This window comes from Ammospiza caudacuta, chromosome 7 (genome assembly GCF_027887145.1).
Source record: "Ammospiza caudacuta isolate bAmmCau1 chromosome 7, bAmmCau1.pri, whole genome shotgun sequence".
NCBI classification, from domain to species: Eukaryota; Metazoa; Chordata; class Aves; order Passeriformes; family Passerellidae; genus Ammospiza; species Ammospiza caudacuta.
The window spans coordinates 42,908,069-42,922,733 of NC_080599.1; the positions used below are offsets into that span (position 1 = coordinate 42,908,069).

Genomic DNA, 14,665 nt, shown 5'->3' on the forward strand with positions numbered 1-14,665 from the left:
GTTGAATGGTAAGTGCTTAGTATAAAATATTGTTTAACTGCAACGTGCAGGTGCCCATAAAAATGAGCTTAAAGAGAGAACTTACACTGTCACTTCAAAGACTTCAGGTTTGATAAAGGAGGAAGCACAACACTTCAGAAGTTATTACAGAAAGCAAGACAGGATATTTTACGTATTTTTTATGACTGAAGTATAGTTACTATAATCATTAAATGGCATCTCTAAATGTGGTGCAATGTTTTGTGGTATGTAACTGCATTTTCCCGCTTTTAATAAATCAAAATAATGTGCAAACCCAGTCACCAGTACAGCTTTATCCCACAGATAAGACAGAGCTACTCCTAGGGTAGCCAAAATAATATTTCTGAAATTCCATTCAGAGTTTATCTAGGTTGCATATTTCTCCTATGACTAGGTAAATTTGGTCAATGAGTTTTTGTAATTATAGCATATTCTTGAAGAAGACACAAGCAGTAAGATTACAATACTTTATGGAACATTCTTTCCCAATTGCTTTGTTTACATTTTTGTTTGAAACATGATATTACTAAGTATTTTCATTCTTGGATGGCAAAACTATGTTAAAACAAATTCTTTCCTAACTGCAAAGAAAGCATTAATTTCAGTTGAACGTAAAGAAAATAGATCTAACACTTATTCACAGCTTTTTTTCCTAAACTTTAATAGAACTGGAAACCTTAAGTCTTTCAAGGCTTTGTAACAGGTCTCAATCCTCAGCTGCTGCCAGGAAGTGGAGGCACAGCCAATGGACAGAATTCCCAATTCCTTGATCACAGGTCAGCTACAGCAGAACAGCCTTCCATGGACTGGCATTCAGGAGACCTGGGTTTGGTACCTGGCTCTAGCACTGTTTTACACCTCCTATAAAAAAATCACTTGGCATGTCTGTGCCTTGACTTCCATCCCTGTAGTAAGACATTTTTGCTTGTTTTATGTAAGGGATGTGAAGAAAAACTCATTAGGATTTCTAAGATACTCAAGCAGTGGTGACTAGGCAACAAAAGTCCTTGGCCCACAACCAAAGCTAACACTAAACCCAACCAAACTTTCTTCTTGGCCTGACTGGAGCAGTCCTGTGCTTGCATTATTGCATTATTGCTCTGGCAGCTCTTCCTCCACTCTAGGGACATTTCCATGGAATAGCAAGAAGGGATGTTCAGTGTTGAAGTCTGCAAGACAGCTTTACAAATGGAAGGAAAAGAGATGCCCCTGCTTCAAGCAAGGAAAATAAAATGAGATAAACCACATCTTTATGCTCTGGACAACATGAGTGAAGAAAGCACTCTCAAGAATCACTAGCTAGGGTTACATACCATTATACTCTTTTCGAATAAATCTCTCCAAACTTGCCAGGATTTGTTCTCTGTTCTGTTGCTCAGATAAAGGAGGGGATAACTCATCTAAGTAAAAACAAATTAAAACACAGTCAGACGTGACATTCAGCACCTCAAGAACTGTTTTCAGTTAATTAAAAGATTGGATGGGGTTTTTTTTTGTTGTGTTTGCTTTGCTTAAATCTGTGGTTTTCTTTTTAAATCATTAGAGTCTTCCAGATTTTATTTCAAAACATCCAGTTTTTCAACCACAAAGTGTCCAGGTGGGCACCAAGCATCCAGCCAAGGTTAACCCACAACAGCACCCTCAAAAGATGCCACAGAATTCAATAAGCACAAAAATTAGTTTTGCCCAAAGCCTGATTCCTGGGAACACCAGCAGCTTTTTACAAACCTGGTGAAAAATCCCATATTACATCAGTTTCTCAAATCTGTTATAAGTTATCACAGCCATGGATTATCTGAAAATTAAAATGCTGATCCATTTGTAGCCTAGGGCACCTGGAAGAGATTCTTCCTACTGAATTGTGAATAATTGTAAATAAGTAATTTGACCCTAGAGTTTTTAATTCTTCCAGGTTACAGATCATAGTATAAAGTGGAGCACAAACACTTCCTGAACTTACCAAAACATCTTTTACACACTATATCAAGTATTTCCCGAAATCTGTCTGTCATTGGTGGTAGTGGTTTTAGATCAATTTTCTTGAAATCCTCTGGGCAATCATTTTTGGAATGTCCATCCCGTTTGCAGATGCTGCATACTATAGTTGGTGGCTTTTTGGGGAGAAAAAAAAAGAAAAATTCTATTTGTGCACTGAAGACAGTTCAGCAGACCTAACATTTCCAAGCAACCAAGAACATTTGACATATGAACAATAACAGAGCCTCTACAAAGAGCAGAACACCTCTCAACAAGCTGCATTTAGTTCTCACAGTGTCTAGAAGCACCTGGGAATTCTACAAGAAAGTAGGAGAGGAAAGGCAGAAATAACCCACAAATAACTAGAAAGAAATCCAGATTTTTTTGTGTGGACATCAAAAAGCTCAAGATGAGGGAAACAGACCATTTAACACAAATGCCACACAGTGTGATGTTTCCTGAATAGCAGGTACTCAACAAAGGCCAGAGCTCCCACCCATACCCAAACTAACGTCCCAGTGATCCATGACCAGCACTGCTTACTTTTCCTGAAGTAAAAATAAACTTATCAAACACATAATGCATTTCTTCTGTTGAGAGTCTGCCTTCCTCTTTGAGATCCTGGGTTTCCAGCACTGCTTTGCAGCTGGCCGAGGTAGCTGGGGTGCCAGTGCACTTTGTCTGCGGAGACGACTCCAGTACCAAACTCTGCCTGCTTTCAGCATCAGAAAACTCATTACTGGAATTTGTGTCATCAGGCTGATGTGCACTGCAGTTACAGTGGTGGCTGAGCTCATCCTCAGTTAGACACACTGAAATTTCTAAATCATCTCTCTCTTTAGGTGATTTTTCCTTTAATTCACAGCATTCATTGGAAATAAGGGGTAAAGCTTCTTCTTTGTCTTCATCATAGCTAGAGTCCAATGTTGAAAGTAGCAAAGGGTCCATGTTCTGGGAAGTACATCTTTTGGCTACAGCTTCTACCACTGTATTACATTCAACTTCATTCTCTGGTATGTCACATCCACTTTCTGTAACTTCTTTATCTACAACACTTTCCCCTTGTGGAAGGCAACAGTTTGCTACAGGCTCTTCAGATCTTGTGGATTTCTTATTATTCATTTTCCCTTTTTCTTTTTTCTTGGTATCTGGCTTGGATTTAATCCCATCTTTACTTTGTGGGCATGCAAAATATTTATATGCTGTCCTAAATCGCTCCAGGATGTACTCAAATACCATCTGGCTATTTAGACTTCGTGCAACATTCCTCTTTAGTGCAAAAGGATCTGGGAAGAAAAAGAACAATTTAATTAGTAATCTTTAACTTCCACATTTCACAAAGCAGCTGAAATCCCTAAGTTTTTACAGGGCAGTTAAGGAGGTTCTTATACTAAAATCCAGAATTGTATGTGGATATACTTAGAGAATGAAAGACCCACAAGTTTTTTCAAAATTCTTCCATACAAAACATATCCAAGTGCAGCCATGAATGACTGACTATCATAAACAATTCTAAACAGTGTTACTCAAAAAGAAAACCATGGGTATATTGCAACATTACATTACGGCCAATTTCTAAACTAGAAATTATAATAAACAAAGGCAAAATAAATAGATGCCAGCCAGAACCTTTTTCCTCCACTGAAGAAGAATTTTCATTTCCCTTAAGAAATTCATTTGTCTAAGAGTAACATTGAGAATGTAATGATTGTATGAACCAATCTCACCAGGATCCATTCTTAGGCCTTCCTAACGATTTCTAGATCAAACATGCTTTCCAAGCAAAAAGAGCTCCTGCATAGTTGCTATAAGTTTGCCTGGAAGATCGTACCAAACTGAGATTCTGTTACTTCATAACATCAGCTACAAACTCAACATCGGAAAAAAGAAAAAAGGCAAAAATGAGAAGTAAAAAAACATAAAGCAAACAACACAATTAGCCCAATAACAGCAGATGTCAGAACCAGAATACAATCTGGTTTTTTTGAAATTATTTCTCATTTCTTCCTCAATGATTTGTCCTAACACCTTACATCCCACATGTTGAATAAACACTTCCTTACTTTTTCTACACTCTAGCTAAAAGTAATTGAAGAAAAGAATTGGGAGAGGAAATTAAAAGTCACAGGAGTGATCTCAACATCCACCACTCAACCTGTGCCTCGAGAATTCAGTGCTTATCTGTTCTACTTTCCTTCTCACTCTTCTTGTACCTTATTGACTCATCCTTCAATGTACCTCTGTACCTCATTCTCTGTCTGTATGATTCTCTTTGTCCTCTCCATCGCCTCAAGTGTTACAGATAAGCCACTTCAGCAACATCTCTAGAAAGTGTTCAAAAGTCATTATTCATGCTTTTATAAAAATATCACCTTACATGGTTTCTTAGCCTTCCTCAAATACCCAATTTCTCTATTCTTAAGGTCAATTCAGAATGCCACACATTGCTCTGTAACTCAATGACTTTCCCTGCTCTTTAGACAGAGAAAACTTGTGTTTAAAGAGACTAAATAGCTGACAAAATATATATTTAAAAGACTTATTGTCCAGATCCTTGCAACATATTTGCAAGTTAAGCAAATAAAGATGCTAAAGCAGGATGACTACAGAAGTGGGAAGGGATCAGCCTACCTTCAATGGCTATTCGCCTCTTAGGCCAGTTTTTATTCTCTCTGGTTAAGAGCTCTTGTACCCGTATGCTGATGACATATTCCTCCAAAGCAAACTCCAGTGTGTAAAACTTCAAAAGTTCCAACCACAGTTGCCCCAGTGAAACTTGGTGAGGGGTTTTGAATGCTAAGAGAGACTGAAAAACATGGACACAAATGCTCAACTGCAATAAGAAATTAATATTCCCTTTTTTTTTTTGTCCTGATCCATCCAACATCAATGTTTAAAAATAAAAAAACAGGGATAAGAGATAGCAAATGGTTTTTAATTAGATAAAGTCAGGACTTACAATTCCATGTTTCTCTTTTGCATTGCTTTGGTTGTCCATTTCTGAGCTCGTTGCCTTCTTGCCACCACCTTTTTGTTGTTCAACTTTAGCTTTGCTTTCTGCTCCAACAGAGTTTTTTGCTGCACCATTTGTGGGTGGTTTGTACTCCCACCTTACAAATTCTTCATCTTCCACCCCTTTCAGCTGGTGGTCATCTGGCCTCTTTGAATCAAAGCCTTCAATCTAATAACAATTAAAGTGACACTGAAACAAGACTGTCTATAATACATATAACCAACAGTTTTCAGCAAATGTAACACTGACTACTGTGGTATATTCATGCCCCTGACAAGATTAACAGATGTCAGAGACAGAAATTCAGAGAAATAAAGAGGAAAATAATTGCCTTTTCTCCAAAACACAGATGACACAACTATACAGCCTGCTACAAGTGCCTTTTTAAAAAGTCTTCAGAATCATCAAGCATCATCCGCATGAGCATGAAGTACCAATGCATTTCATTTATCATTTTCTTTGGCAATCAAATTATGCATTTTTATGAGGTTGCAGAACACAGAAATAATGCCAACAATTTAATAATGAAGTACCAAATCACTTACCCAATTGCCCAAATAGGACGGTAAAATACGTGGTTTTCTTTGTTGAAGAAAAAATATCACCATTAAGGCAAAGGAATAGGAGGGAATTCCACCTTCAGCCTGACAGTCAATGTGACAGAGCTGTAAGAGAAAAATAATTACTTTTCTGATGTAACACCAGAATTTTAGTTTACAATCTATTACAAAAGGACAAATACTAAAGAAATGTGAGAAACATACCAGAGTGAAATACAAAATGCTGCATCTCAGAAACTGCAGTGGTCATGCCATGTCACGTACAGACAGAATACAAACTAGCAATTCACACAGTGCATTAAGGAACACTATCTTATCATGTATTATTCTCTCCAGTTTCACCACATTTTGTGATTGTGGGACATATTTATGCTGCCTTGTAGAAGTTCAGTCAAGGCTGAAATGTGCTATTGTACAGTGGCATCTCACACATGGAGGAGGGGTGAAGCATGAAGTCCTTTCTACAAACACTCATGGTACATTATACAGGACAGTGTACACAGTGCTTAGGAAGAACTATTGAGGATATTTCAATAACTTACTCTGGCCCAGTAGCGGAAAGCCAAAACCAAGGGGATCAGGACAGGCTCCAGTTTACCAAGTGCAGCCAGCAGGTCAGTTGTAAGGCAAGCCACGTCATTCCTAGCACTCACTTTGCATGTCAAACCACTGCAATCACAATGCAGAACAGATAAAGGGTTATCACTTTGTGATACAGATGGTGCTGGGGCAGGGGGAGGTGGGGCAGCACACCCCCTGAAATAAAAACATCCATCAGGGTCTCCCTATGTAAGAACCTGGATTTTTTAACAAAAAGCTACAGAATATAATTGCATTTTCTCTACTATTAGCTTACTGACTGCATCTAGAACTTACAGAATATCACTACAGTGAAGAATACAAAACAGTATTAAGAATTTGCTCTTAAGTTCTGCCATTACTTAATTACATTATCTTGCACAATTCAATTACCAAATATACTGTCTACATTCCAAACACTTAAACAAACTAATGAATTAATTAATACTCCAGACCTGCTGCACATTAAGAGTTACATTAAGGTAAACCCACAAAACAGCTTCTCTAAAACCTTTCCTTTAGCTTCTCAGAACAATTATTTCTATTCTGTTACAAATACAGGAAAAGACAAGCCCACTCTTGTTGCATTTACTTCCCCAGAGCTTCAGTCCATACCTCTGGCCAGTCAAGAAATCATGTTTCATTTTGGAGGTTGCTATGTCTTAGGAATTTACTGAAACTGTCAGATGATGTGTCCTTTCTGGCAATGTGTATCTTATAAAATGCTTTTAAAGCCTTGGCTTAAAACTGCTGGCAACAATTTTAAATAACTGAAAATCACTCCACTTTTCCCTCAGTTAACTAAAAGGTAATGTCAGATTCCTACACCCAGTGAGTTCTGTGTAGCACAAAAACAAAAGTAGCTTTCTTTCTAGGTTACATTTCTGTGTATGAGCAATTCTCTTTTAATACAAATGTTAGCTGAATGTTACAGTAATACTTCTTGTCAGGAGTGCAGGCAAGCACCTAGTATGAACAAGCATAGTAGCTCATTAAAAACTTTTTTCAGTCACAAATACCTTTTAACATCTTTGCAAAAGACAACAGGAACTTTGGCATGGAAATCCGACTCCACATCTGAGTAGACAGCTAAGCAATGAAGGAGAAAAAACACACTTTGTTTCAAAGTTTCTTACAGTTTTCCCAATTCTGTCTTTAAAATTATTATATTTATGTAACAACTCAAATTATGTGCTGCATAGCTAAGCAGCACCAATATTTTCTGGTTACTTTTGATGCTCATCACCAGTATGAGACAGTCAGGCTGTGCTCCTGACAGAACCATGAGGCTACAAGTTTTAGAAGTCTTGGAACAGCTCTCACTCATGTACACATGCAAGTGGAAAGCAGCTTTTGAGTTTACTGCCTAGAATTCATCATACAAAAAGTTAAAACTTTTTGCTCTGGCATCTGACACTACTGCCCCAACTTCTGGCAACCTGAACTGGAGAATTCTCTTGCTGCAGCTTCTCATCTCTCATTCACACAAGCACTGATGTTCATAAAAATCACATTCATAAAAACAGCCCAGATACTTTGGTTGAAAACCCATCAATTTTTCTAAGTTTACAGAAAATTTAAGCATAAAAAGAACTAAGCAGCAGATGGAATGTTAAATAGAAATGAGATGCAACTAAAACTCACCACTGTTCTTCAAGATCTCAAGCACCTGGATCAGAACATCTGGTTGACTCATCTACAATGACAAAATCAGAGCAGGCTGCATTATTGAGACTAATATTTCATTTTACATTGTATTTCAAACTACTTGAGTTGCACAACTAGTAACTCTGTGTTCCTCAAAAACGTGAAAATATTTGTCAGTGTTAATGAAAAGTTAACTGTGCCTGTCTACACCATGAAAACAGGTGCCAGTAAACCTCACAGCCAACTTTCCTTTAGCCTAAAGCTCTAGTGAACACTTCTGTTCTAGTCCTGCATTAACAGGATAAATAAAAGCACTTGCCATATATTCAGCAATTTCATTATCAATGAATACTGCTAGAAATGGACAGCAAGAGAATTTAATGTCAGGACTTTCCCAGGAGTTCTGAAAGGTTATCATTTTGAAACACCTTATCATTTTGAAACACAAGTGCAGCAGTTGAGTGTCTATCAAGAATGTGCTGCTAATATCACTAAACATGAACCAACAATTTTATTACCTGAAGAATGTCATTTTTATCTCAAATTTTAGAAGTGTGGGAGAAATCAAAACCTACAAGACTTTACAGTCTGAATGTTGAGTTCATGGAAGCACACTTAGCCAAGCCAACTATTTTCATACTGCTTCAGTGCTTACTCAAAAAAAAAGTAGAAAAAGCCTAGCATAAGGTTGTCCAAACAAAACAAAAAAAAATCACCCAAGAATTAAAGTTCTCTAAAGAGCAATGAAAGCTTCCTCCACAGCACAGATGACATCAAATCAAAGGTTAGATACTTTGTGCTCTTCTAACACCATGTGCCCCAAAAGAAGATGAAGGCAATGGAATAGAAATAAATGTGGATGGGCTTGATTTAAAAACCAGTCTTAGTTAATACAAGATAATATCTACACACCTTAGGGGGGAATTTGATATCAATGTTAACATCGCTGGTCTTAAAAGCAAATCTAGTTAAGCAGGAGCCATACATCCTCAGGGAACAGTCTGGAGAGAGAGAAACAGAATTATTTAACAGTTAGTAAATGATTTTTTCTTTAGTGGATGATGCATACCTTGCTTTAGATATTGCACCTCACTGGCATTCCCAGATTAATGAACATTGAACCCCCTTCTCACTCTTGTGAAGGGCAGGCATTTCCATAACGCAGCATCACAGGAAAATAAGTAATTCAAATACTGTAACCACCAAATGTCCATCACTTTCCAAGCTGTTTTAAAGATTTTTTGCAATAGTTCTGTTTGTTTTTAATATAAATTTAAATATGAAGTAACAATAACTGTCACCATCTCAGTGTAGGATTTTATATAACAGCTTTTGTTAATTACAGCTTGATTTCACTGCAGCTCTTAGCCAATTATAAAATTCTTTGATGCCTCACAGACTTCTGTATGTAGCACCAATCTGTTGATTCCATCAGCAAGTTCCAACACACAGTTTCCTCCAAAATATGTATATAAACATAATTTCAATATAATCCAAGGCACAGAGTACAGTGTCCATTCACTGTTTTAATTAATGCAGTTACATGCAAAGATGCAGAACAGATCTAAACTAACTAGAAAGAACCTACTCAGCAATAATATGAGAAATGCCATCCCATTCCATAAACAATACCCCAATTTACAATGAAATTTTTGCTCATGAAAACTTTCCTGTAATAGAAATTAGGATCTCCCATACTTAAATCAGCTGAAAAATGAGAGTGTTCTCAATGCTTCCCAAATCAAACAGCCTGCTCAAGCAGGGTCACTTAGAGCAGGCTGCTCAGACTGTGTCCAGTTGGGTTTTGAAAATCTGCATGGATGGAGAGACCACAACCTCTCCAGGCAACCTGTGCAGTGTCCAGCCACCCTCACAGCAAAGAGGGTTCTTCTTGTGTTTCTTCCTTTATGTGTGTTCTGACCAAACTCATGCAATCAGAAATATCAACAAAACTGCTCTTAAAAGAGAAAATAGGTCTTACACATACATAGCTTCAAGCCTATTTTCATTGCTTAGCAGCCCTCTCAGAATGAAAGTCTGTATGGTTAATAACAATAATTTACAATTCCCTCCCAATGGCTTATCATATTTTAAGAATTTTTGCATAGTTCTAATGTGAGCTTAAGAGAAAATCATGCCAGAAGATCAGATGTTTTCTACACAGTGCATGAATTAAATTTTTCTGAATCTACAACTTAGGAAAACACATTCACTAGAACATAGCTGGCTTTCAAAAGGAGAATAACTAACTGTCATTTACTATTACAGACTCCCCCTTCCACTACTCCTACACCTCCACAGAAGCTCATCAGTGCAAACAAGTCAGCCAGACAAAGTAACAATAGTTTTCCTGAGCATTTATGTAAAAAATGTTATGTGAAAAAGCTTTGTCTTATGCTTCCCACTATGAGTGGAAAACTCCCTAGAGTGCCAGAGCAGAAGTTTGCACTAGGAATCACTTACTAGAGAGCAGATTAGCAATCTCTACCCTACAAACACTTATTCTATTCAGCACCTTATGTTTAAGCAGATACTTCATAGAGCATCTAAAACTAAAGCTGGTCATCCTGCACATACCAAAATCTTTCCTACAGCTGTATTTTTATAGAGGAAAGGGAAAAAAAGGTATTTCTAAAACAAATGGACTGTATAGAACAACACCTGACTCCAACATAGATGAAATTAAAAATTTAAAACATTTTTTCAGCAATGAGATGAGTATTTTCTTCTGTTCAGATGCACTGAACACCAAACCACTGTTAGCACAAAGTCAACATCACAGCAGCTCCAAAAATCTGATTACAAACTCCCAGTGCATTAACTATAGGAGCTGATGGGAAAATCAATACAAAGAAGCAAATATCAAATATTATCGTTCTTGTTATCTTATCCCATCACTTAAAAAGGATCAATAAACACATCTGAAAGAAGGACAAATAAACACAATCATATTTTTCTCTTTTCGTATATTTGTTAATTCTTTAAAAATCCACTGCCAGAATGTATTAAAGTCTGTATATATTAATATTGTACACTATCAAGATAATTTAACCCCAAATGCACTCACTCACCATTAACGAAGGTATCAAAATTATATATATAAAATTAACAAAAAGTTTTCACCTAAAGCAAATGGAGCACACTATGAATACCTGGTAAGGGCTGTTGAATAATTTTCTCCATCTCATTTACAATCTCTTGCCGAACTCTGAAGTCCTCATCTGAGATGCCCTGTTCGTTTGCTGCCTGGATGAGAGTGAAACTCAGAGCAGCCAGCTGTGCAGGCGAGGGCGGCGGCAGCGCCCGCAGCTCGTTCTCCTCCTGCTTCTCCTGAACAATGGAGGGATGATGTCGTTAAAAACTGCAATTTTAGAGGAAAGGCTATCTCTTCCTGCTATATTGGAACGTGCTGGTTGCTGTTTGTGTCCTGACCAACACTTCCAAAGGCAGGAACTCTGCCTGGCCTAACTGGCAATACAATAGTGTGGTCCCAGGAATGAGAGCAGATGCTCAGTGTTTAAAACAGAAAATGTCATTTCACAGCTGGCAGCTGGAGAGGGAATCTTCTGTATTCCATTCCTGAACCACATTGTCTGACAGTTCTGAAGTAGAATTCAACCAAGAAAATAAAAAGCTGTAATTGTACATCATAAAAGTAACTGAGCTGGAAAAGTCACATGGATTTTTTCAGAGTGGATTCTACTTGAAGGAAAGTTATCAAAGGCAGAAAAAGTATTCCTAGCTCCAAGGAAATTTTATAAGTTGAGTCCCATTACTGCTTAAACAGCTGGTTCCAGAAAGTACTGGATTTAGTGCACCCATCCAACAGCAAGAACACGTCAGATGCATCAAGTCATTTGGGACTAAGCACAACAACCTCTTGTTCCATGAATTCATTAACTGCATGAAAGATATGACTGAAATAAATAATAACTATAAAATAAATATGCTCTAAGAAAACACAGTACAGTATGAATATGTTTTAGTTCTAGGCTGCATCTCTCAACTCTTCTGTTCTCATCTGAACAAAATAAGTGTAAGAAAGAATATGAGCATTTTAAAGTAGTATAGGGTTTTTTTATGTCATCACATTAGGATTTTTCTTGAGTTGGGAAACCACAGTTGCTGCTGAGTTTATTTGATTGCCATGTATCTCACAGAGATAGAAACAGGAGCATTTTATGCAGTAACATTTAAGACAGTTACAAAGGTATCACCATGATGCTGCACAGAAAGCTATCTGGGGTAAGTGTTAAAAAGTGAAACTGCTCACTGTCCTCCAGAATTCCATTCAGTGCTAAAGAAATCTCATTGCTCAATTCTCATCTTCATGCCCAGATGGAAAGCATGGCAAGGAAGCATTTATAGATCAATCATAGGACTGGCTTTTTTTTTAAAGCATGATGCAATTTATGAGACAGTGAGAGAAGCTTTACAAATAATCACTGACCATAATGTAAAAATGTTACTTTCTGAGATTTAATGGATTTATGGCATTTGGAGTCTTCCAGGTGATGACTTGCACACGTTTTAGAATTAGAGCATTAATGAAAAACAGAAGTATGGCAAGAAATCCATGGAAACATGTGAAAGTAATTTGACTGAATTTTGGAGAATGGTTATAGAAAGAGTAATTTTAACCATCTAAATGACAAAATCCAACATCCTGGGTAATCTGTAGCTCTTCATCAGCATTTACAAAAATGGGCTGGCAAGAAAATCTGTGCACCTTTTATTGGATTTCTTGCATGTAACAGCTCTTTAGAGCAAACCATAGCACCATGGTATCTGACAAGGAAACTGGTTTTCTCTTTGTAAGCCTTAGAACTATTTTTCATATTAAGTACATTAATAAACCCAGGGTGATTATGAATTAACTGAATCCTTCCCTCCTGTAACTCTTCTAAACTTCACAAGTCAGCCAAAGTATAAAAAACCATAAAACCAACATTCCCAGCCCCACCTCCAATCCCTACTACCAATGGCATTATTTTCAGAGAACAGAAAAACTGAATATATATTTTGTGTAATACATATTTCTCAACTAAGTTACCTTTCATTCTCTTACTAAAAGCATGACGAACTGCTCACTGCTCAGAGCCACTAATTCAGAAGCAATGACCAAAACTGTCCTTTCCTCTCTGCCTGGACAAATCATCAAGCCCTTCCTCTTAAACAGAAAACAGAAATTTGTAGATCTCTGCTCAGCATACAAACTTTCACCTAAATGAACATGATCAAAGAAAACAAACCACACAACAAAAAATTTTGATTTCAAAAACAAAATTAAAAAAACAGAAGAGTATAAGAAAGAAAAAAGTAGTCATGATTTTGTTAACTTACCATTATATTTTTCTTATGACGTTTTTCCTTAATATGCTTGTGGGCTCCCTGGATATTTTCAATGTGGACTAAGCAGAGCTTGCATAGATACTGACAGTTGGTGTATTCTGGGGAGCGCTGAGGAAAAATTGCCATAGATTAAAACCAGTATTTCTAACAGTAGTGCCTGAAAAACTCAATTCTTTGAATAATAATAATAATAAACTATTATGTAACACTTTTAATGTAAAGGTGCTTTGCAAACATTAAGCAATCTTCAAAAAACAAACAGAAATGGATTTTTACCTGTATGACAAGAGGGGAGAGTGAGGGAAGGAAGTGGGATGACTTGAGAATTACATTTCTCAGTAAATTCAGTGAGGTAAGATTACGACTGAGGAGTTTATGCTTCTTAAGGCTGACCTAAAGACCAGTAAGCTATTCCCCTGTCAGGTGAAGCTTTTAATTACTGGCTAAACCTCAGCCTCTCCCTGCCTTTCCCTGATGAGGAAATGGCAGCAGCTCAGCTGCGTCCTGCTGTGCTGTTGTGTCACACGCTGCTGGCTCTGCCCAGTTAGAAAGGGTGTGGCCAGGCAGCCTGGGGAACACAGCCACTTCCCAATCACTGTGCTCAGCCAAGGTGGGCTCCTCCAGCAAGGCCTGATGCTATTCCAACTCTGATGGATGCTCTGGAGTGCTCAGAGTTGTGATGGATGCTCTGCAATGCTCAGAGTTGTGATGGATGCTCTGGAGTGCTCAGAGCTGGGATGGATGCTCTGCAATGCTCAGAGTTGGGATGGATGCTCTGCAATGCTCAGAGCTGGGATGGATGCTCTGGAGTGCTGAGAGTTGGGATGGATGCTCTGGAGTGCTCAGAGTTGGGGTGGATGCTCTGGAGTGCTCAGAGTTGGGATGGATGCTCTGCAATGCTCAGAGTTGGGATGGATGCTCTGCAATGCTCAGAGTTGGGGTGGATGCTCTGCAATGCTCAGAGCTGGGATGGATGCTCTGGAATGCTCAGAGCTGGGATGGATGTTCTGCAATGCTCAGAGTTGGGGTGGATGCTCTGCAATGCTCAGAGTTGGGGTGGATGCTCTGCAATGCTTAGAGCTGGGATGGATGCTCTGCAATGCTCAGAGTTGGGGTGGATGCTCTGCAATGCTCAGAGTTGGGGTGGATGCTCTGGAGTGCTCAGAGTTGGGATGGATGCTCTGCAATGCTTAGAGCTGGGATGGATGCTCTACAATGCTCACAGTTGGGATGGATGCTCTGGAGTGCTCAGAGTTGGGGACACTTGCAGAAGAAACACCTTTTTGGACACAGAGCCTGGCAGAGATGGAGTACACAAATGGAGAGTGGCCCCTGGGAGATCCCCAAGTGTGCAAGAAGCAGCCAAACACCCAGAGATGGTGGGGAAGAAGGGAAGCTGTTTTCCCAGGGTCCATGAGGGGATACCATGGAGTTTATTCAGCCAGGAAACCATTAAGACCTGCTGGACTCAAAGGCAGAGAGGGCTCTGCAAGAGAAGGGGCGGTTCCCAAATACT

General features: G+C 38.3%; 1 protein-coding gene across 1 annotated transcript in view; it reads right to left on the bottom strand.

Annotated features, from left to right (window-relative positions):
- The window catches only part of TUT4 (terminal uridylyl transferase 4), a 45,215-nt gene that overhangs the window by 16,710 nt on the left and 13,840 nt on the right, over positions 1 to 14,665 (bottom strand). Inside the window, exons 4-15 of the mRNA XM_058808248.1 lie at positions 13,141 to 13,257; positions 10,950 to 11,127; positions 8,710 to 8,798; positions 7,795 to 7,846; positions 7,170 to 7,239; positions 6,114 to 6,240; positions 5,557 to 5,676; positions 4,958 to 5,179; positions 4,630 to 4,804; positions 2,542 to 3,284; positions 1,982 to 2,132; positions 1,335 to 1,421 (exon numbers count right to left, since the gene is read on the bottom strand). Of these exons, the coding sequence (XP_058664231.1) occupies positions 1,335 to 1,421; positions 1,982 to 2,132; positions 2,542 to 3,284; positions 4,630 to 4,804; positions 4,958 to 5,179; positions 5,557 to 5,676; positions 6,114 to 6,240; positions 7,170 to 7,239; positions 7,795 to 7,846; positions 8,710 to 8,798; positions 10,950 to 11,127; positions 13,141 to 13,257 (2,131 nt within the window). The remainder of the gene's footprint in view (positions 1 to 1,334; positions 1,422 to 1,981; positions 2,133 to 2,541; positions 3,285 to 4,629; positions 4,805 to 4,957; positions 5,180 to 5,556; positions 5,677 to 6,113; positions 6,241 to 7,169; positions 7,240 to 7,794; positions 7,847 to 8,709; positions 8,799 to 10,949; positions 11,128 to 13,140; positions 13,258 to 14,665) is intronic.